The 23,781-nt window shown below is 43.8% G+C and overlaps 1 protein-coding gene across 2 annotated transcripts in view; it reads left to right on the plus strand.

Moving 5' to 3' along the window:
• The window catches only part of CD36 (CD36 molecule), an 87,040-nt gene that overhangs the window by 57,341 nt on the left and 5,918 nt on the right, over positions 1-23,781 (plus strand). The window contains exons 3-11 of one of the 2 annotated variants that reach the window (XM_033162433.1): positions 1,169-1,329; positions 3,469-3,613; positions 5,919-6,101; positions 7,283-7,374; positions 9,502-9,548; positions 17,904-17,973; positions 18,999-19,186; positions 20,885-21,003; positions 22,960-23,033. In XM_033162433.1, coding sequence (XP_033018324.1) covers positions 1,169-1,329; positions 3,469-3,613; positions 5,919-6,101; positions 7,283-7,374; positions 9,502-9,548; positions 17,904-17,973; positions 18,999-19,186; positions 20,885-21,003; positions 22,960-23,033 — 1,079 coding nt within the window. Of the gene's footprint in view, positions 1-1,168; positions 1,330-3,452; positions 3,614-5,918; positions 6,102-7,282; positions 7,375-9,501; positions 9,549-17,903; positions 17,974-18,998; positions 19,187-20,884; positions 21,004-22,959; positions 23,034-23,781 lie in introns of those variants that run through there. The other variant, XM_033162432.1, reaches the window with a different exon arrangement.

Consider the following 23,781-nt stretch of genomic DNA (forward strand, 5'->3'; position numbering starts at 1 on the left):
AATTGGTTATATTGATTGATAATATGTTTGGTTTAAACTTGATTATTAAAAATAATTTTAAAAAGAAAAGAAAAGATGGTGGCAGGAGGGGGAGCAGTGAATAGATATAAAATAGGACTGAAATTTTGCAGGTTTGATTCTTCGGAAGGCTAATAGTTTGACCTGAATTTCATGACAATAGGATCTAAAACAGAAAAGTTATAAGCAACAGGAGATTGGTGAGGTGTCCATTGAATTAAATGAGAAATGAAAGTGAATGAACTGCTTCAGTTATTCAAATGAATAATTTATAGAATTAATTATAGTTTATCCTATCTCCACACTTCAATTGTCACTTGAGTAGTGAAGCCAAGTGGCAAAAGGCGTATCACCAAAGTTATGTATTTAATGGCACTAAACAAATGCTAAGGCCAAAACCCTTGGGGGTATGTTTGTATTAGCCCTTCTGTTTGCACAGAAGATTCTGATCTGCTATTTTCTTCTAATTTAGAAATTAGGTCTAATTAACTTTCAGGCAATGTGCTAAAGTCTGCTTCGAAAATCATGGATCTAAGTTTTCAATGTCTTGTTTTCAAATGAGATTTTGTATCAATATCTGTACATTACTAGTTCAGAGTCTTCAGTAATTCTTATTGTTCTCTTAACTTGCAGGATTATTCTTACAAAGTGTGTTTCTCTGATTTGGGAAAGACCAGTCCTAGAACAGCTATTTGTAATTGATGAGCACTATTTTAGGAAATGTTAGTGAAGGAGAATCTTGCTAGAACCAACACAACTCCTATCTTATCAAATAAGATAATTTTAAGGCCACTATTCCTTAATGCAGTAGTTGAAATAGTTTCTCTTGACTTCACTAGAGGTCCCCCCCCCCTACCCGTCTCACACCTACATATTGATCTGGAATAAAAAGGAACACAGTTTAAATCTGCACTGATAAACGGAGCACTTAATTAATTAATACATCTTAGGAAACATTTTAACTATTTGTTTGAGCAATTATCGTCTACTTTCATAATGTATTTTCCAATTCTTGTCTCTTTTTTTTTTAAGTAACATTTTTTTTTTACACCAGGTTGAAATGTATGAAGGTTCACACTACTGTATTAGCCTGATTTGAGAGAGAACAACACACAACACTCCTCCTTTTCTCCTTGTTCTTTTCTTCCAGGAAACAGTCCTTGAAAATGGTACAATTGCATATGAGAACTGGCTAGTGCCCGGGAGTCCAGTCTATAGGCAATTTTGGATCTTTGATGTGCAAAACCCAGCAGAAGTAATGGAAAATGGATCACATCCAATACTCAAGCAGAAAGGGCCTTATACTTACAGGTATACAAGGTTTTTTGTGTTAAACGTGTGTGTATTTCTGTCCTTTTTTGAGGGTGGGTTGGTGGGCACACCTGATTATTCCAAATCTGCTGGTTCTGGTATTGTGCCAAAAACCTCTTCTCCAATTACTCAAGTCTTCTGTGAAAAAGGAGTCCCCCCCCCCCGCCGTGTTTTTCCTAATAGTTTACCCTGTACACCAGGGGTCAGCAAACTTTTTCAGCAGGGGGCCGGTCCACTGTCCCTCAGATCTGGGGGGGGGGGGTGGACTATATTTTGAAAAAAAAATGAACAAATTCCTATTCCCCACAAATAACCCAGAGATGCATTTTAAATAAAAGGACACATTCTACTCATGCAAAAAACACGCTGATTCCCAAACCGTCCACAGCTTGGATTGAGAAGGCGATTGGGCCGCATCCGACCCCTGGGCCTTAGTTTGGGGACCCCTGCTGTACACTCATCCAGACTCCCAAGCAGCCTGCATTTCCTGAGATTATTTTTAATCTCCATGAGAGGAGCTACTTTGTGCTGCCTTTCCTGAGCTTTAACACCTGGCTTGAGAGCAGTACATGTGAAAAGGATCTAGGAGTCTTGGTAGACCATAAACTTGACATGAGCCAACAGTGTGATGCAGCAGCTAAAAAAGCCAATGCAATTCTGGCCTGCATCAATAGGAAGTAATAGTACCACTGTATTCCGCTCTGGTCAGACCTCACCTGGAATACTGTGTCCAGTTCTGGGCACCACAGTTCAAGAAGGATACTGACAAGCTGGAACGTGTCCAGAGGAGGGCAACCAAAATGGTCAAAGGCCTGGAAACGATGCCTTATGAGGAACGGCTTAGGGAGCTGGGTATGTTTAGCCTGGAGAAGAGAAGGTTAAGGGGTGATATGATAGCCATGTTCAAATATATAAAAGGATGTCATATAGAGGAGGGAGAAAGGTTGTTTTCTGCTGCTCCAGAGAAGCGGACACGGGGCAATGGATTCAAACTACAAGAAAGAAGATTCCACCTAAAAATTAGGAAGAACTTCCTGACAGTAAGAGCTGTTTGACAGTGGAATTTGCTGCCAAGGAGTGTGGTGGGGTCTCCTCCTTTGGAGGTCTTTAGGCGGAGGCTTGCCAGCCATCTGTCAGGAATGCTTTGATGGTGTTTCCTGCTTGGCAGGGGGTTGGACTGGATGGCCCTTGGGGTCTCTTCCAACTCTATGATTCTATGATTCTAATTGAAGCATCAGAAGTTGGGGGAACTGAGTTTGGCAAGTCCATTGCACTATTTTCAACTTTGTTTTTAAGGAGAACAAACCTTCCGTCAGGTGGACCGTAGTTCACACCCCTGCCTTCCCCTGCTTATGGGACAGACTGGCTGGTGTCACTGGCGAGGTTTCAGGAAGTGCACATGGGTGGGAAGGCTGAACAGTTCAGATCACTGGAGAGATTATTTGTAAAGTAAACAAGTGTAGCGCCCCTCGACCAACTCAGAGCAACAAAAACCCTGCACCCAATCTATGACTTAGAATAGGTAAAAGAAAGGACTTCTTCCCGCAACACAAATTATGGAGCCTGCTCCCCCCAGGAGGCAGTGATGGCCACCAACTTGGATAGCTTTGAAAGAGGATTAGGCAAATTCCTGGAGGAGAAGAGGACTATTGATGGCCACTAGCCAGGATGGTTGGGCTCTGCAGCAATGCTTTCGAATACCAGTTGCTGGAAACCACAGGAGGGGAGAGGGCTCTTGTGCTCATGTTCTGCTCCCTGGTATCCTACAGACATCAGGCTGGCTCCTGTGAGTGCAGAATGCTTTCCTAGATGGGCCACTGGCCTGATCCAGTAGGCTCTTGTGCTCTTAACTCAGAGTAGACTCATTGAAATTAACCAATAATAATAAAATTAATAGTCATGTTCATTACTTTCAGTGGGTCTATTCTGAGTAAAACTTAGTTGAATACCACCTATATATTTTTTGTACAAAGCACTGTGATGAAAACTTATACGCAAAGCAACCCGAAAGATGTTAAGTGTGTTGGGGTAGAGGGAATGCTCTGGCACTGGAAATAAATGCTGATTCAGCTGGCTGGTGCTAAACAGGCATTCTTTCAATTCAGCTTTTGCAGTTAAATTTCTTCTTTGATTTCTAAGGATGCGCTATCTGCCCAAAGAAAACATCACTCAGCATAACGACTCCACCGTGTCTTTCTACCAGCCAAATATTGCTCTCTTTCAGCCGCATCTCTCAGTTGGGCCAGAAAGCGACACCTTCACAATAGTCAACCTTGCCGTTGTGGTACGTAAGACAGGCAAATTACCTCATTATGTAACATTCAAACTTTCTCATCTCCAGATTACCTTTTTTCTCACACATGCATCTTTCCAAATGCACAGGTTGAGTAATGAGGACCAAAGTTGTCTCCAGCTACAAAATTAAATCAGTTGAGCAATAGCGTGGTTGCCTTTTGGTTTTCTTTTTCCGCCACAGAAAAGGCACTGTGTGGAGTTTGCGTGATTCTAGCCATACTCTGCTGCCTCGGCCCTCTTTGCCTTGGCCGCTGGGGATGGAGAACCTTTCGCAAATCCCTTGTCCAGCCTATACTTAGCTTCTATGACAAGGCTACTAACAATGGTGCCAATTAGTGCCAGAGTGAGGCCTCTCCAGAGCCATCCAGCCCTACTGAGACTGTGGCTCTTAAGAAAAGCACATTGCCAAACCCCCTTGGGACCTGATTTGTAGAACGATACACTGCATGTTTGCATCAATTTGAATTGTTTGTTTCTTTATACGGGGAGAGTGTTTCACCGTTCTTAATTACACCACAGTAACGCTAATTTCTTCCAGAGTTGACTGCTAAAACAGGTAGGGCTGGGAATAGCCTTCATTTTCCCAGATTAGAATTTGAGGTTAGAGATCTAATGAGACTACTTTTCTTTGTGAACTGATGTTAAAGCTGCATAGTTATATTGATGATTAGGTGAATGTCGTTATGTGAAGGGCTTGAAATTATCTCGGAAATCTTGAGCATCCCTGTCATAGGCCTCTCCCCTCATCTCTCTCTTCTGAGGCTGAGAAAGTAGTAGCTAAGTAGATGAGATTGGATTGCCAACAGTGGTGCAGTTGCACCATTGACTGGCTGTCTCTCCCTCCTCCAATATTTACCAGAAATATCCCTTCAGGAATTATAATGCTCCGTTCTATATTTAGAGGCAGAAATGAAAGGTGGTGTGTGCTCTCCATTATAGCTGGGAGAGCCAGGATGGTGTGGTTTCAGTGGGGAGATCAAGGCTGAAATCCCCACTCTGCTATGAACTTCACCTGGTGGCCTTGAGCCAGTTGCCATTTCTCAGCCTCACCAATCTCTCAGGTTGTTGTGGGGACACAAGGGAGTGTGTGGGGAGAACCGTACTGGCTAGAATTCTTGGAGAAAAGGTGGGATTTAGGCACCTTTCCACAGATCTGTAGCTACGGGGGGGGCAATCCCAGATGAAGCCTCCAGAGGAGCACCATTGAGGCTTCCAGCCAAACTGGGTCTTTGACAAATAGGTTTCATTGCATCTCGACTGTAGCAGCTTCCCCTTAAAGAATCCTGGAATTTGTAATTTTGTGAGGCCCTAAGAATATGCTCTTTAGAGATACCACTTTCATTGCATTAGTCAATAGAGGTACTGTGGGAGAAATAATCATTTAGCCAGGGTAAGTTTGGCCTTGCAGTTGCCAAAACAGAAGTTTCCTCCCGGCCCTTCGTTGTCTGAGCCTTAAACCTCAGTTTTCTCTTTCCTTCTCACTGATTAGATATCCCTAATGTAGACAACCACCATATTCTGTCATACTTAATAGCGTGAAATCATGTCAAGCAATTAGATTCCTTGTAGAATCAGAAGTTGGAAGGATGTTGTGTGTGTGTGTGTGTGTGTGTGTGTGTGTGTGTGTTTAAAAATCCAGACATATATTTTTTTCATAGACTAGAAGACTAGGGCAGGCTTCTAGTTCTCTTTGTACACAGTGGGCTTTTAAAACATTGGGGAATGCGTCAAGATTTCCTTCCAAAATTAAATACAGCACTGCTCTGTTTCCAATCAACCACAATGGTTATCACTAATGTTCAAAAGTTTTCGTTGCCTGGTCACTGGCAGGGTTATTGCAGCCTCCCCAAAAAAGAGAGGGAAGGCATCTTGGTCGCAACCTGGGTGCAAGAGGGTTAGGTAAAGGTAAAGGGACCCCTGACCATTAGGTCCAGTCGCGGACGACTCTGGGGTTGTGGTGCTCATCTCGCTTTATTGGCCGAGGGAGCCGACGTACAGCTTCCGGGTCATGTGGCCAGCATGACTAAGCCGCTTCTGGCGAACCAGAGCAGCGCACGGGAACGCCGTTTACCTTCCCGCCGGAGTGGTACCTATTTATCTACTTGCACTTTGATGTGCTTTCGAACTGCTAAGTTGGCAGGAGCTGGGACTGAGCAATGGGAGCTCACATTGCAGGGATTCAAACCGCGAACCTTCTGATCGGTAAGCCCTTGGCTCTGTGGTTTAACCCACAGCGCCACTGCCAGTGCAAGAGTGTTAGTCAGAGGCAATATATGTGTTTGTGTTTGTCTCAGGCTGCACCTGCCTTGTATCAAAGTGGCTTCATACAAGCGTTGCTGGACATTTGGGTGAAGTCATCGAAGTCCCAATTCCTTCAAAACAGGACTGTGAAAGAAATTCTCTGGGGCTATGAAGACCCTTTCTTGAAGAAAATTCCGCTTCCAGGAGTTGAAAGGGTCGTTGGCATATTCCTTCCAGTACGTATGCATCCCAAAAGGGAAATAAACCGCTTGTCTTGGTGGTGGGGTGGTGGAGGAGAATGGAAAGGCCCTTAGAAATTGGATCTTAAAGCAGGCTGGGGAAAGGGAGAAAGTAGGACGGAAGAAGGGGAGGGAAACAACTCATCTGGGTCTTCCTTGGCTGAGCTTTCTCTTTCTCAGCCTTAAAGTAGCAAACCTGCTCCTTGGGGGCTTATTCCGCCATTGCCGGGGGCAGCAGCAAAGATTGTCCTTCCACAGGCCACCATGTTGCCTCAGTCCACCCCCGCTGGACTAAACAGTGATCATGGCCTCTCCAGACCACAATTCCCATCCGCCTCAGCCAGCATGTTGGGAGTTGTAGTCCGGCACCATCTGAAGTCCACCCCGTTGGCTAATTCTGATGCAAAAGGAGCAGGCGGTCTCGTTCCATTAGTGCCCACCTTTGAGAAATGAATAGGGTGATTTTCATTTCTGTGTCATCCTGTTGACTGAGACTTTACTTTGAACATTATTATTTCAGTATATCTTACTTTGGGTTATTTTTAAAAGATGCAAATTATTGGTGGTGCCTGACCCATTTTAAATAGATATATTGCTGACATATCTACTTTTCTTGCCTTCAGTTTTGGCAAATCCAAACTTTAGAATTGTATGTCTGCATGTAAAAATGGGTAATAGAAATAAATTGACTGCTAAGAAGCATGAAATGAGGAATAATAATAATAATAATAATTTATTATTTATACCCCGCCCATCTGGCTGGGTCTCCCCGGCCACTCTGGGCGGCCACCAACAAATATTAAAATACAATACAAAGTAACAAATTAAAAAGTTCCCTAAACAGGGCTGCCTTCAGGTATTTTCTAAATGACAGGTAGTTGTTTATCTCTCTGACCCCTGATGGGAGGGCGTTCCACAGGGCAGGCGCCACTACCGAGAAGGCCCTCTGCCTGGTTCCCTGTAGTTTTGCTTCTCAGTGAGGGAACCGACAGAAGGCCCTCGGCGCTGGATCTCAGTGTCCGAGCTGAATGATGGGGGTGGAGACGCTCCTTCAGGTATACAGGACCGAGCCCAAGAATGGTGCACATTTATTTGAACGTAGAAAAGAACCCTGGGATTTACCTTCATTATCAAACCCGTTTGTACTGAGAATTGTGTATTTTCTCTCCTCTCTCAAGTTTAATGAGACATTGGATGGCCTTTATAGAATCCACAATGGGAAAAATGACACAAGCAAGACGGCACTCATCGAGACTTATAAGGACAAAACGTAATGTATATTTGAAAAAGATCCAGGAATCGTATACTGTGGATCCTTTCTCACTTTGCTGTTGCAAACTTCCGTGTCTCTGTATGATTAGGCAGCCACCTGTTAGAAAATTCAGGATAGAACAAAGAAAGGACTTTCTCACACCATTGAAATATGGAATTTCCTCCCCCAGGAGGCAATGATGGCCGGCCACCAACTTGGGTGACTTTGAAAGACAAATCCATTGGGGATAAAGCTATGCCCTGCCTCGACTGTTGGAGGCAGAATGCTTCTGAATGGCCCTTGCGGGGAGGGTGCTGTTGTGCCCAAGTCGTCCTTTCAGGCTTCCCATGGGCATCTGGTTAGGAGAACAGGATGCTGACCTTTGGCCAGATCCAGCAGGTTCTTCTCAGATTGTTATTTCATTGCAGAATGATTGAACATAGGAGATAGCTTGGCTTGAAACTACTCTATTGCAGAGATGTGTTTGACAACACTTGTTCGGGATAAATATATTCTGTTGGCTTAATTAATTATTGTTAATAATAATAATTTATTATTTGTACCCCGCCCATCTGGCTGGGTCTCCCCAGCCACTCTGGGCGGCTTCCATCAAATATTAAAATACATTTAAAATATCACAGATTAAAAACTTCCCTAAACAGGGCTGCCTTCAGGTATTTTCTGACTGTCAGGTAGTTGTTTATTCCCTTGACCTCTGACGGGAGGGCGTTCCACAGGGCGGGCGCCACTACCGAGAAGGCCCTCTGCCTGGTTCCCTGTAGCTTTGCTTCTCGCAGTGAGGGAACCGCCAGAAGGCCCTCGGCGCTGGATCTCAGTGTCCAGGCTGAACGATGGGGGTGGAGACGGTCCTTCAGGTATACAGGACCGAGGCCGTTTAGGGCTTTCAAGGTCAGCACCAACACTTTGAATTGTGCTCGGAAACGTACTGGGAGCCAATGTAGATCTCTCAGGACCGGTGTTATGTGGTCCCGGCGGCCGCTCCCAGTCACCAGTCTAGCTGCCGCGTTCTGGATTAATTGCAGTTTCCAGGTCACCTTCAAAGGTAGCCCCACATACAGCGCATTGCAGTAGTCCAAGCAAGAGATAACTAGAGCTTTATGAGAAGATACAATGATTGTCGTTGGGTCCACATGCCTCCCTGCCTTGAAGCTATGGAGATCACTGCTTCTCAGCATAGACTACCTCACAAGATGGTTTTAAATATAAAATCAAATGTCCTATCTGCACCTTCCTGAGTTCTTTGTTTGGAGGAAGGGATACAGATGAGATTTTAATTTTAATTTTGTGGATGAACAGCACACTAAAGCCAAGCCTTGATTTTTGCACTAGTATTATTCTTGACAGAGGTGAATTTTGTAGACCTTCAAAGCCATTCCTACCTGCATGATCATCCTTTGGCTCATAGAGGCAGGTTCTTCAAATGCATTGTGTATATATAGCAATGCTTAATCTAGCACAGCATCCACCGTTCTAATGCACTGGTTTGGGCAGTTCTGTTTTGTTAAATATTTCACTTAGGCTGGTTTCACAGTTCTTGAAAGTAGTGTAGAGGGCAATGGGGAAATAATCACCTTGAAGTGGCTTCCCTCACTAACAAATAAGATGTAAACACAACCTTCAAATGACGAGGCTCTGGCAGTAAGAATGCATATGTACCTTTTTTGCGAGTTTGCCATAGAATCCTAGCACTGTAGGATTGGAAGGGACTACGGGGGCCACCAGGTCCCACCCCCTGCAATGCAGAAATCTTTTGTCCAATGTGGGGCTCGAACCCATGACCCTGAGATTAAGCATCTCATGCCCTACTGACTGCGCTCTCCAACATGCACGACTCCTTTCCGTTTAGCTGTGCCTGAGGCATGACGCGGGTTGTCCATGCTTGACACGGTTGCCACCTGCCAGTGTAAGCCCAGCTTGCGAATCCTGTAGCAGCCCTAGACTCTGGGTTAGGGAACTGCGTCATTGAATCATGCCTTTGATTTCCACAAGAGAATCCTTTTTAAAAAAAGCACTGTGGCATGAATCAGACTCCTATATTAATAGAGAAAAATGTATAGCAAAATGGATCTTCCTTTGAAGTTCTGTCACCTGACCTGCACCATCCCCCCTTTTTCTCTTTTAAAGCACCCTTCCATACTGGCCCGGAGGTTGTGCTATGATCAACGGCACAGGTAAGTTAGCGTGGGTGGCTGTAAACTACTGATATTTAGGACCAATTTCTTACTAAAAAATCTTGAGCCAGAGAGTTAAGAGCACAAGTGTTCTGCATTGTCAGTACACTTAATGGTTCTTCGATATGGATCTGTCCCAGGTTGCCACCAAGCACATTCCTACATGCCATACACCTTTCCAAAGAAAGACTCTCTGTCCTGGAAATGCATTGTCATATCCATGGGGTTATTTGTGGGCTGCACTGCGGATCTCTGTAGATAGAAGGCGGAGCAGCAGACCTGCCTGTTCCCATAGTGCTGTGCATGACAAGCTGATGCTCCAGACCCTGAAGAGGTTTGCTTGAAAATAAGACTATGGGGGGGGGGGGACCACACAGGAGTGCTCTTCTACAACTTTGGATTTAGGGGCACTAAAAATAGCGCTGGCAGGGCCTTCCCCTGGTGACCAATTCAAGTGCATTGATGAGCACAGAAAACAAACAAACCGTATCAGAAGGTTGTTGTTTTTTTAATTTGTCAATTTGTATTCTGCACTGCTGTTTACATTGCGTTTTGGTGGAATCTACACACGCATACAAAATGCTGTGAAAATGCTTTATTTTAAGACCTTTTAAAAATACATTGAATCTTGCACTGTCGCCATCTAGTGTCACATTTGTATATTGTACTTTACAACACCTTTAGAATGTTTTATTTGCAGCTGTGTAGCTGAGTCCCTAATGTGCTGTAGCCTGCCCTGAGGCCCTCTGGTGCAGGGCAAGTAGGAAAAATATAACAAATAATATTAAGTGGTACACAAGGCCTGGGGTGAAAGCTTTGAAAGGTCTTCCTGGGCTGGAGCCACTCTGCCGAGAGAATCATTACCTTGCTTTAGCTTGCCTCTTCCTCCCTGTTTTGGCTGCTGCTGTTCTCCTATTACGTGCGGAAATGCACAGCGAACACAGGAGGTTGATGACGTTTGTACCTTAGATGCCTTATCCCACGCGCCTCAGCTTTAGGATGCCTTTTTGGGGGGGATAGAGAAAAATGGAGCAACAAGACAACTAAGCTTAAAAGCAGACAAGTGCCAATAAACAAACTTTGTGAGATTTTATTGCAGCAACATCTCTTGGGAGCTCCTGTATGCTGTGTTTGTCCTTCAGCCATATGCACTGGCTGTGTGTTCCCTGCAGGCCATGGAAGCCTGTGGGAATTGAAGGAGCGTGTGTTTGTTATTAGTCAATAGAGACAGTGCTCCTTGAGGCGTGGGGCAGGCAGCCATAGCTCTGCTATGAAATCAGAGAGAATATTCAGATTTAGGTAAAGGGTAAAGGGACCTCTGACCATCAGGTCCAGTCGTGTCCGACTCTGGGGTTGCGGCGCTCATCTCGCTCTATAGGCCGAGGGAGCCAGCGTTTGTCCGCAGACAGCTTCCGGGTCATGTGGCCAGCATGACTAAGCCACTTCTGGCGAACCAGAGCAGCGCACGGAAACGCCGTTTACCTTCCCGCTGGAGCGGTCCCTATTTATCTACTTGCACTTTGATGTGCTTTCGAACTGCTAGGTGGGCAGGAGCTGGGACCGAGCAACGGGAGCTCACCCCGTGGCAGGGATTCGAACCGCCGACCTTCTGATCAGCAAGCCCTAGACTCTGTGGTTTAACCCACAGCGCCACCTGGGTCCCTGGTTCAGATTTAGATGTGATCAAAAAAGCTGGTGCTAACCTCTGCAGCTCATTTATTTCAACAATCACAAACAGGAGCACTCCTTACCCTTGGAATTGGTTCAGAGTACCTCTGACCTAGAGAATGGTAATTGTTCTTAATGTTGGCACCAATTATGAGTTGTCAATGCTGCAGTCAAACAAGTACCCACAAGTCTAGTTCAATGAGGTAGTAAAGTCCCATTCACTTATAGGAATGAGTCATCTAGGAATGCTTAGGAAATTTCTACAGTACTTGGCTGAACTCCACCTATTTTGGGTTTCTGAATTACGCACACTTAGTCCTTGGATTGGCACCAATAAATTAACCTAGCATTATCAGGTGACATCTATGTTTTCTTATTCTATTGTAGATTGTTTTCCTGTAGGTGCGTGCTGGGTCATGATAATCTTTCCTCCAATTTTGTCGGTGTACATTTGATTTCCCTCCTCAGGGCTCAGTTTATTTTCAAGCCACTAAACAGTATTATTGAAAACGCTTGCAAATATGAGCAAAGTGTTAATTGCTGTTGCTCTCCCCATATCCTACAATAAGGGTGAGCCTGGGTGGTAAGAAGGTGGCACCGTCCCTTCTGTCATTCTGCATGGTGTTACCATTTGAAATTGTTACAAGTAGGTAGCCGTGTTGGTCTGCCATAGTCGAAACAAAAATTTAAAAATCCTTCCAGTAGCACCTTAGAGACCAACTAAGTTTGTTCTTGGTATGAGGCTTTCGTGTGCATGCACACTTCTTCAGATATGCTCTACCCTTGCCCACCTCTTTAATTATAATGTCTGGGTTGTTCCTGAGATTATCTATGGCTCTCAGTATGGTTTAGATTTATCTGAAGAAGTGTGCATGCACACGAAAGCTCATACCAATAACAAACTTTGTTGGTCTCTAAGGTGCTACTGGAAGGAATTTGTTTATTTAATTTGAAATTGGTAGCTGTGCTCAGTGAATGATTTCCAAGCACTCTTAACTTGCTTTTCTTAAAAGAGAAAGAGAAGTGGCTGAATTGCAACTAATCACCAAACTTAAAACCATGGAGAAACCTGGTCTGAACAAAGACATTGGATTCTTATCTCATTGTACATGACAAAGCTATCTTTAGCCATCTCACCCCTTGCCTTTCCCTACAAGACTAATTGCAGCCGTTAAGAGTCGTCAACAGGTTTTCCTCACCTATCAGCTGATCACCCATTCCCACCACCCTTCTGAGTAATACCCCTCCCCACTCCCTCACTATATTTAAGGATCTGGTGACTTCTGTTTCAGTGTATCTGAAGAAGTGTGCATGCACATGAAAGCTCATACCAAGAACAACTTAGTTGGTCTCTAAGGTGCTTTGTTGTTCAGTCGTTCAGTCGTGTCCGACTCTTCGTGACCCCATGGACCAGAGCACGCCAGGCACGCCTATCCTTCACTGCCTCCCGCAGTTTGGCCAAACTCATGTTAGTAGCTTCGAGAATACTGTCCAACCATCTCATCCTCTGTCGTCCCCTTCTCCTTGTGCCCTCCATCTTTCCCAACATCAGGGTCTTTTCCAGGGAGTCTTCTCTTCTCATGAGGTGGCCAAAGTACTGGAGCCTCAACTTCAGGATCTGTCCTTCTAGTGAGCACTCAGGGCCGATTTCCTTGAGAATGGATAGGTTTGATCTTCTTGCAGTCCATGGGACTCTCAAGAGTCTCCTCCAGCACCATAATTCAAAAGCATCAATTCTTCGGCGATCAGCCTTCTTGATGGTCCAGCTCTCACTTCCGTACATTACTACTGGAAAAACCATAGCTTTAACTATACGGACCTTTGTCGGCAAGGTGATGTCTTTGCTTTTTAAGATGCTGTCTAGGTTTGTCATTGCTTTTCTCCCAAAAGCAGGCGTCTTCGAATTTCGTGACTGCTGTCACCATCTGCAGTGATCATGGAACCCAAGAAAGTGAAATCTCTCACTGCCTCCATTTCTTCCCCTTCTATTTGCCAGGAGGTGATGGGACCAGTGGCCATGATCTTAGTTTTTTTGATGTTGAGCTTCAGACCATATTTTGCGCTTTCCTCTTTCACCCTCATTAAAAGGTTCTTCAATTCCTCCTCACTTTCTGCCATCAAGGTTGTATCATCAGCATATCTGAGGTTGTTGATATTTTTTCCGGCAATCTTAATTCCGGTTTGGGATTCATCCAGCCCAGCCTTTCGCATGATGAATTCTGCATATAAGTTAAATAAGCAGGGGGACAATATACAGCCTTGTCGTACTCCTTTCCCAATTTTGAACCAATCAGTTATTCCACATCCAGTTCTAACTGTAGCTTCTTGTCCCACATACAGATTTCTCAGGAGATGGATGAGGTGATCAGGCACTCCCATTTCTTTAAGAACTTGCCATAGTTTGCTGTGGTCGACACAGTCAAATGCTTTTGCGTAGTCAATGAAGCAGAAGTAGATGTTTTTCTGGAACTCTCTAGCTTTCTCCATAATCCAGCGCATGTTTGCAATTTGGTCTCTGGTTCCTCTGCCCCTTCGAAATCCAGCTTGCACTTCTGGGAGTTCTCGGTCCACGTACTGCTTAAGCCTGCCTTGTAGAATTTTAAGCATAACCTTGCTAGCGTGTGAAATGAGTGCAATTGTGCGGTAGTTAGAGCATTCTTTGGCACTGCCCTTCTTTGGGATTGGGATGTAAACTGATCTTCTCCAATCCTCTGGCCACTGCTGAGTTTTCCAAACTTGTTGGCATATTGAGTGTAGCACCTTAACAGCATCATCTTTTAGGATTTTAAATAGTTCAGCTGGAATATCATCACTTCCACTGGCCTTGTTGTTAGCAAGGCTTTCTAAGGCCCATTTGACTTCACTCTCCAGGATGTCTGGCTCAAGGTCAGCAACCACACTACCTGGGGTGTATGAGACCTCTATATCTTTCTGGTATAGTTCCTCTGTGTATTCTTGCCACCTCTTCTTGATGTCTTCTGCTTCTGTTAGGTCCTTTCCACTTTTGTCCTTAATTGTGGTAATCTTTGTACGAAATGTTCCTTTCATATCTCCAATTTTCTTGAACAGATCTCTGGTTTTTCCCATTCTGTTATTTTCCTCTATTTCTTTGCATTGTTCGTTTAGAAAGGCCCTCTTGTCTCTCCTTGCTATTCTTTGGAAATCTGCATTCAATTTCCTGTATCTTTCACTATCTCCCTCGCATTTTGCTTGCCTTCTCTCCCCCGCTATTTTTAAGGCCTCATTGGACAGCCACTTTGCTTTCTTGCATTTCTTTTTCATTGGGATGGTTTTCGTTGCTGCCTCCTGTATAATGTTACGAGCCTCCATCCACAGTTCTTCAGGCACTCTATCCACCAAATCTAAGTCCTTAAACCTGTTTTTCACTTCAACTGTGTATTCATAAGGAATTTGATTTAGATTGTATCTTACTGGCCCAGTGGTTTTTCCTACTTTCTTCAGTTTAAGCTGGAATTTTGCTATAAGAAGCTGATGATCAGAGCCACAGTCAGCTCCAGGTCTTGTTTTTGCTGAGTGTATAGAGCTTCTCCATCTTTGGCTGCAGAGAATATAATCAATCTGATTTCGATGTTGCCCATCTGGTGATGTCCATGTGTAGAGTCGTCTCTTGTGTTGTTGGAAAAGAGTGTTTGTGATGACCAGCTTGTTCTCTTGACAGAACTCTATTAGCCTTTGCCCTGCTTCATTTTGAACTCCAAGGCCAAACTTGCCAGTTGTTCCTTTTATCTCTTGACTCCCTACTTTAGCATTCCAATCCCCTATAATGAGAAGAACATCCTTCTTTGGTGTCATTTCTATAAGGTGTTGTAAGTCTTCATAGAATTGGTCAATTTCAGTTTCTTCAGCACTGGAAGTTGGTGCATAAACTTGGATTACTGTGATGTTAAAAGGACTGCCTTGGATTCGTATCGAGATCAATCTATCATTTTTGAAATTGCATCCCAGTACAGCTTTCGCCACTCTTTTGTTGACTATGAGAGCCTAAGGTGCTACTGGAAATAATTTTTTATTTTGTTTTGACTATGGCAGACCAACACGGCTACCCACCTGTAACTTGCTTTTCTTAAACACACACCAGGAGTTCTCTTATCACACGTCTTTTAGTTCCTATCCTGTGACTATCTAATTGCAGGTCCAGACCGCACACTTTCTCCTCAGATAAAATACCAGTAAAAGACACAACAGTAGAACAGTGTCAATCCAGGCCACAATTGTATTGACTACAGATGAAGAGGCTTGGGATAGGCAATGGGTAACCATTTATTTCTGACCCGCCTGCCAGAAATGACATCAAGGTCAACCCAGTAGCGCGGATTCCTATGACTTACATCAAATAGAGGGATCCCCACAAGGATCGCTGCTGAGGCCCAAAGACCCTGTCGGGGAATATGGACAGAAACAACTTCACTGATACCCTCTTTTTTTGGGGGGGGGCAAGGGTACAACTAAGGTTACCCAGTGTCTAAAGTTGGGTTGATTGCTATGAGGTAGGCAAAACCTCCAGTCCATAGCCAATTCGCCTGATCGACAAATTCCTACCCAGCCCCGCTAATATGGCGACCACAGCACCCATAGCAAGGCCAATTCATTAAGCGAAATACAGAATTAATGGAGTGGGTGAGTGGTTGGCACTGATGCAGAAGAGCTGGGAGTCGGGGGGTGTTTAAATCCCCTGGGAGCGGACCTGAGGGAAGTCTGATTGTACCTTCAGGCCCGCCCCCCCAAAGAGCCCTCCCCTCTGCGCCAGCCTGCCATTGGCCAATTTGGCAGGCTGGCATGGAGCCAGATTTCAATCTGGGAGTGTGAGCTGACGCTCCTACTCCTGCCAGACTCCCCCCAGCATCCCAGCTCTGCATCACTGGCGGGTGGGGGAGGCACTGGCTGTCCCCACAAAGCTGCCACACACCCCAAAAGGGCTAAGCAGACTTGTGTGATAGATCTGAACCTTGAAGGTCTTTGACATCTTGCAAAGTTTGAGTTAAAATCCATGGTTTTCAGGTTCCTGAAGGACCTCCCTCTCAAAATACTGTTTTTAATAACAGACCAAAGCTTGATATTTTTAAGCAGCTCGTGAGAAAAACAGCGACAACATACCTCTGCACTCCTTTCCCCATTTTGTCATTTGGAGTTTTGAACAATAGCTCAGTGCCATACACAAAAGCAGGCTGGTCAGCATTTTGAGCAGTAGTCACTGCAGTTTTCGCTGAGATGTATGCTCATATTTAGGGACGCGGGTGGCGCTGTGGTCTAAACCACTGAGCCTAGGGCTTGCCGATCGGAAGGTTGGTGGTATGAATCCCCGTGGCGGGGTGAGCTCCCGTTGCTCGGTCCCTGCTCCTGCCCACCTAGCAGTTCGAAGGCACGTCAAGTGCAAGTAGATAAATAGGTACCACTCTGGCGGGAAGGTAAACGGTGTTTCCGTGCGCTGCTCTGGTTTGCCAGAAGCGGCTTAGTCCTGCTGGCCACATGACCCGGAAGCTGTCTACGGACAAACGCCGGCTCCCTCGGCCTATAGAGCGAGATGAACACTGCAACCCCAGAGTCATCCGCAACTGGGCCTAACGGTCAGGGGTACTTTTACCTTTACCTTTATGCTCATATTTAAACCAGAGGTAGTCATGGTAATCTTCAGATGTTGTGGATCACAACCTCCATCATCCCCAGCCAGCATGGTGATGATGGTCAGGGATGACCATCCGCCAAGGATGATGGGAGTTGTGGTCCACAATATCTGGAGGGCACAAACCCATTAAAACTATTTCAAAGATCCTACCTATGTGGACAGAATGTATCTCGCCTACTTTTTATGATCCATGTCCGCAGTCATTGGATGTCTCTAGTCTGTCACCCCTAATCATTACAATAAAATGCAAACTGGTCTGTTGAATGAATAAATGAATATACTTTGTTCGGTCACAGACCAGCATAAAACAAGATATTTGCATTTATAAAAACAATGTAAAAACAATGTAAAAAATATATGTTTAAATGGGTACTCATTACATGATGAGGGCATATTCAACATATCCAGCCTGACTTAAACCATGTCCTTAAAATCATTGATTAAACATAGATATAAGTAATAAAATTTAGACTCAGGTATCGGTTCTATGAGATAGGCTACTAAAATATAGATCCAACAATATTTTAGGCCACTATTTAAAGTTGATTTACATCACAGAACTGGTCTGTTCATTATCCTGTTTCCCTGATATCTAGGATATCTGAGAGGTGGAATCAGCCTCAGTTGCTAGTCAACAAGATGTGGGTGGTGTGTTTTTTTAATCACACCCTGCATTTAAATCCAAGGAATGATTTCTTCATTGCCATGGACTCTGTGTAACCTTAGACGACTTTCTGTATCTTGGCTTCAGGTCAACCAATGGGTGGTTTCCAAATTAATTCAGACAATACTTTTAAAAGTACCATTAAAAAGCTTCAAATCTTGCACTCTAATGTTAAAAGCCTTGGAAAGATGTCAGATGCCTTTGTTTTTGCCTTCCTCTGAAACGTCTGTCTGCAGTGTCTCTTAATCCAGTTGCGAAAATTGGCCAGATTTGATAGATGAACACAAGTGAACTGGCAGCTGAGTTTTGCACTTACAAGTGTGTTGTGAAACCTGATACAAGCTGGGAATTTATATGACATTTCTCATTTTATTTGCAGATGGGGCTTCCTTTCCACCTTTCGTCCAAAAGAGTGCAAGACTTGATTTATTTTCTTCTGATATTTGCAGGTAAAGAGCATCATAAAGTCCTTTTCTATACTTGAGTTATGAAGGATATAATGGTTAAAAGTTGTTTTTTATTTTTTTAAAAATCTGGCTTATAGTCAGCCTGGGGTAACATTGAAGAGAACCAACAACATTGATCTGACAAAGCTTCTGGATTGTTTGGGCCAAATTTGGGCATCACATGAGAGATCAATGACCAAATTCTTCCACATTTTTTTAAGTTTAAAGGCAGGCACAGAATGCCCCAAACCACACAATTACAGTGCTATTTGCCAACAAAAACGCTCCCCCAAAGTTACTATTTGTTGTTGTTGTTGTTGTTGAGTCGTTCAGTCATGTCCGACAATTTGTGACCCCATGGACCAGAGCACGCCAGGCACGCCTATCCTTCACTGCCTCTCGCAGTTTGGCCAAACTCATGTTAGTAGCTTCGAGAACACTGTCCAACCACCTCGTCCTCTGTTGTCCCCTTCTCCATCTTTCACAACATCAGGGTCTTTTCTAGGGAGTCTTCTCTTCTCATGAGGTGGCCAAAGTACTGGAGCCTCAACTTCAGGATCTGCCCTTCCAGTGAGCACTTAGTAACAGTGAGTTACTATTTACCCATATGGAAAACTAGTGTGTTAACTCCTCTGGTACCATTCTTTTCACCAGTTATTTTTTATGGCAGCCCATCAAATTTTTGGTCCCACTGTATCAAAAACTGCTGTGTGAGGTAATACTACTGAAGCAATATTTCTTCAGGCCTTCCCAGGAGGAAAATCATCCATAAGGGTTGCAAATTCAAATGTGTTTAGGCTTGTTTTGGTCACCTCATGTTTTGGAGGTGTTGAAAACACATCAAAAATAATGGGCACAGCTAGAAAATAATGGGCAGGTTGAAATCTCTGGATTGTATTTTAATTTTGCGGATAGCCACCAAATGTATGGGAGGTATATGGATAGCAGATTAGGATCATAGAAATTATGAAATATGTATGTTTGCTCTTAAATTAAGATGCTACCTCCCTGTTCCATTTCATATCCAGATCCATCTACAGCCTCTTTGACAGTGAACAGACTGTGAAGGACATCCCACTCTATCGCTTCGTGGTCCCTCCAGGTGCTTTTGCATCTCCTCTTGTCAATCCTGACAACATCTGCTTCTGCACAGAGAGAGAGATATCCCTGAATTGCACATTAGCTGGAGCACTGGACATCAGTTCTTGCAAACAAGGTATCTGCCTGCATTTTGAGTTGAGCAAGCTACTGGAGTTGTTAATATAGAGATTTGGATGTCCGGACAATATGAACTTGGGAAGTGGTCCTGCCATAGGCTGCGCCCTCTGTTGTCCAACTAACAGCTCTTTGGTAGGAACGGAGGCACCAGAGGCAAGGCTCTGTATTGGGTCCAAATTATGTTACTTGCATTGAGCTCTCGTTGATTTCATTGGAGCTTAAGTCATGTCTTAAGGTGTCCCATTAGATTCAAAAGAAAACCAACAGCCCTTTTTCTATAGCAACACTGCTAAAATGGAGTTGATCTGTTAAGAGTCAATCTATTAAGGGCTGCATCTGAACTCACTTGAGAGGGCACGTTGTGATTGAGGCTTTATAATGTAAAGCTGAGTAAAATTCAACAATGGGGTAAATTGAAAAAAAGAGAACTGGAATACTTGTGAGAGTTTTGTTTTTATTTTTGAAAATGCGACAGATTCCATTTGCTGTACACAAACTTTCAATACTTCACATGTACACACATCCATACATCTACATATAGGTGTGTGCATGTGTACAGGGAGCAGAATTCATTCCACATTGTAAAAGGTTTGCTTGCATATACAACAACCTGTACAACATTACTCATAAGAATTGCAAGTGTGCGTGGACTTTCACTGGAGAGAGGGTGAGATGAAAATGAAATAATTTGCAAAGTCTTTCTTGTTTGATGTTAAGCCATTTTAGCATTCAAAACTTAGATCTGATCATGTGGTTGGGGCAAAACAGACCTGAATTGTGGTTTCATGTCAAAAGTTTATTATCTGTGGTTGCATCATGTTTATTTACAGTATAAATTAATGCATATCTAAATTGTCACTGTTGCACAATGCAATGTCTTGTGTAATTTAAGTAGAGAGGTCATTATACTTGCCTCAAATGTTTTGAAAATAAGGATAGGCTGTAAAATTAAGGTTGAGTTAAATGATTTGGATTTAGGAGTGAGGTAAGATGTAGAGATAGAGATAGAAATTGTTATATTGTTATATTTTTAAGTAAGTGATAAGAGAAGGTAAGAAAATTGTTGTTATTAGAAGAAGGTTAGATATAGTTTAGATGGGAAGTTACTTAAGATATTTGCAAGGGACGCAGAAGGAGGAGACAGGAGGAAGTCCAATTAAGATGTGAGGAAAATATAGGTTGTTTAAGATAACAAGTTTTTTCTGTAGTGTTTTGTATTTTTTTCTTTTTTAATGTTTGTTTGAATTGTTTTTGTTGTTGTTTTATGTTTTGTTTTAAAATTCTTTAATAAATATTATTTATTAAATAATAAATATATATATATACTTGCCTCAAATGTTAGCATTGTGAGTCCAAAATCCTTTTCCAACTCAGTTTTAAAAAATGAGAATAACTGAAGAACTTCTGCCTTTTCTTTCCCCACTACCTGCATACCTTTGATCCCCCTCCATCTCTTACCCAGCTGCAAGCATGAAGAAAATGGCCTTCAATACCATTCTGAGCCCCTGGCCGGCTGCTGCATAATGTGCTGTTTGGTGGTGGCCCCTGGAACAGATGTAGTTTCCCCCATATAGGCTGAGTAGCATGGTTGTTTTTTTTAGCATGCTAGGTGCTAGAAAGAGAAGGGAGAAAATAATCTTGCTTGCTTACTGCCATGGGATTGTACTGATGTTTTTTTTCTCCTCTTCCTCTGCAGGAAAACCTGTATACGTTACACTCCCCCACTTCCTCTATGCAAGCGAAGAAATTGCTCAAGGCGTTGAAGGCTTGCACCCAAATCCGCCTGAGCATATGACCTTTTTGGATGTAGAGCCAGTAAGTAACCACACTGTACCCTTTCGCTCTCTCCTCGCCCCCCTTCCTAAGTGGTTCAGTTCTGTCATTTAGAGAAACTAGGATTTGGCTTGCAGTAGAGCTCAGACTGATATCCTTTACGTGCATAACTTAAACATAACTTAGATGTAGCCCCACAAAGGGGGTGCGGTGGGATCCCAGCATCTTCTGTCTTGTCACACAGGATCTTGGCACCAGCGCTCTGCTGCTGTGGCAGCCTGTAACCTATGGACACTGCATGTGATCTTGGGATTAACTTTTGGGGTTCGTGAAAGAGTGGCCTGAGTGTTTGCCTTGGGAAAAGCTCCCTGAGGAACCTCTTTGTTGTCAGACATTTCTGAACTTGGGCAGGGCCTAGTTTGCTTTGGAGTTTTAGCAGCCAGCCATGTGAGACGAGGGAGAAATATTCTCCACTCTTGGCAGAGGTCTCTCCTGCCTCCCGCGCCCCATTTCTTGATATCAAGGAACACAGGAAGCCGCTTTAGACCAAGTGAGACATCTAGCTCAGTCCTGACTACACCGACTGTGTGCACTTCTTCATGGTTTCAGATGCAGAATATTTCGAGCCCTAACTGGCAGTGCCAGAGACTGAACCTGCGCACAAAGTCCTTCCCATATTGAACAAAAGCCTGATACAAATCTGAAAGGGAAATGTCTTAAAACTGGCTGCCATCACTTTAGGGCTCTGGCTGAATTTTGCACTGTGGGCTCATGCACACCTCCTCTTGTGTGGGCTGGGCAAGCCCATGTCTCGCAGGCTGGATCAGGCATGGCGACCCTCTTCCCTATCACAGCACTTCCAGCCCAGCCATGCAGATGGGATGGGGGATTCACTGCCTGTGTTCCCCCACCCAGCACTGCACAGGGGCATGGGGGGGGGGAGGGGAGCAAGTGAGTGCAGGTTTGGGGGCACTTATCCCTGGGAGGTTTGACTATAACCCTCAGGTCAAACAAGGAGCTAGCTACCCTGATGTAACCCATGTGGAATGATGATAAATCCCCCCTGTTCAAGGTGCTGCAGCTAGGAATTCACTCTTCCCAAAAGAAAAAGTGGACTGAAACATAGCCCTCCTTCAAAATTCTTCATAGCACTTCTCCAGATTTTTGCAATACAGTTCTCTCTCCAAGTATTGTCTGCAGAAATGCATATACGACAGTTAAATCTACATAAAAAAGGTAAAGGGACCCCTGACCATTAGGTCCAGTCGTGGACGACTCTGGGGTTGTGGCACTCATCTCGCTTTATTGGTGTACAGCTTCCGGGTCATGTGGTCAGCATGACTAAGCCACTTCTGGCGAACCAGAGCAGCACACAGAAATGCCGTTTACCTTCCCGCTGGAGTGGTACCTATTTATCTACTTGCACTTGATGTGCTTTCGAACTGCTAGGTTGGCAGGAGCAGGGATCGAACAACGGGAGCTCACGCCATCACGAGGATTTGAACCACCGACCTCATCGGCAAGCCCTAGGCTCTGTGGTTTAACCCACAGCACCACCCACATCCCTTTGAGTCCACATAACAATGCTTATATTGCCAAAAGCATCTTAAGGACGCATTATAGTAGGGTAAATTGCATGCAAACATGTATATTAGAAGGAATTTGCACATAAATGCTGACAAATGTTCATGAGAGTTTCAAAATGCTGTGGAAATGTGAAAAACCAGACCTAAGATTGGTAAAATGAGAAACTAGGGAAATCTGAAATTGCAGCGGCACTGGGATTGCCAATCTCTAGCTGCAGCTAAAGTAACAAGATAAATCATGTAACTTTGGCTATTTCCTATTCAGCTACTCTTAAAATAGGAAATGCTCTAATTTTGGATCCAAATAAAAACATGTTACTGTATTTTAATGCTGCTAATCACTAGTGTGTGTATGTCCCCACAACATCAATTGTTCATGGCACTTCATATTTATTTGTGTTGTGTTTTTAAGACCACAGGGTTTACACTACAGTTTGCCAAAAGACTGCAAATCAATTTGTTGGTGAGGCCTACTACAAAAATTACGTAAGTTGCTGTTTTTATTGAATTAAAAAGTAGTGCATGTTGCTTCTCTGTAAATTCTCAGTGTTGGGTTTGTAAGTCCCTCTGCATACTTGAACCTGATCCTTTTCAGGGTTGGGCACTTCGTTTCTCAACATGTTATGGATACAGTAGAAATTATCACTCATTTTATGTCTGGACAGTTAATTCCAATATGTAGCGTGACATAACTGGACCCAACTCTATCCCGGGTCCCCTGCAATCTAAGGTAGAGTTTAGATGACAAGGAAAAAGACAGAAGTTTCCTGGTACTCGGCTCCTTTCTGAAGAATACACAGTATTCAAGTCAATATTATTGGCTTGAATAGGAATGGAGAGAAATCAGATGCAGTTTTCAGTTAAAGCCAGACTTGCAGAAGTTGCACTTTCTGAAGCAATAAAACAAACCAAAGCAGGTCCATCCTGTGATGGCAGAAGGGGCTGATGGGAGTTGGAGTCCAGCAACATCTGTAGAGCACTCAATTCGCTCCCGCTGCTTTAGATTTTCCGCTGAAGATGAAACTTCGGAAAGAACTTCTATTCCTGCTTAACGCAACATCATTTTGAGGAAAACCAAAGGAAAAGCATCACATGTGCTCTGGACATCTGTAGCTTCCCACCAGACACGCTGAAGTGAAATTTTTGGGAGAATCTTTTTTAGGTTTCAACTTGGTGAAAAATGTGAGGAAATTCGTGACAAGTCATATAGTTATTTTCTTCCATGCACCTTGAA

Source organism: Lacerta agilis, chromosome 10, assembly GCF_009819535.1.
Source record: "Lacerta agilis isolate rLacAgi1 chromosome 10, rLacAgi1.pri, whole genome shotgun sequence".
NCBI classification, from domain to species: domain Eukaryota; kingdom Metazoa; phylum Chordata; class Lepidosauria; order Squamata; family Lacertidae; genus Lacerta; species Lacerta agilis.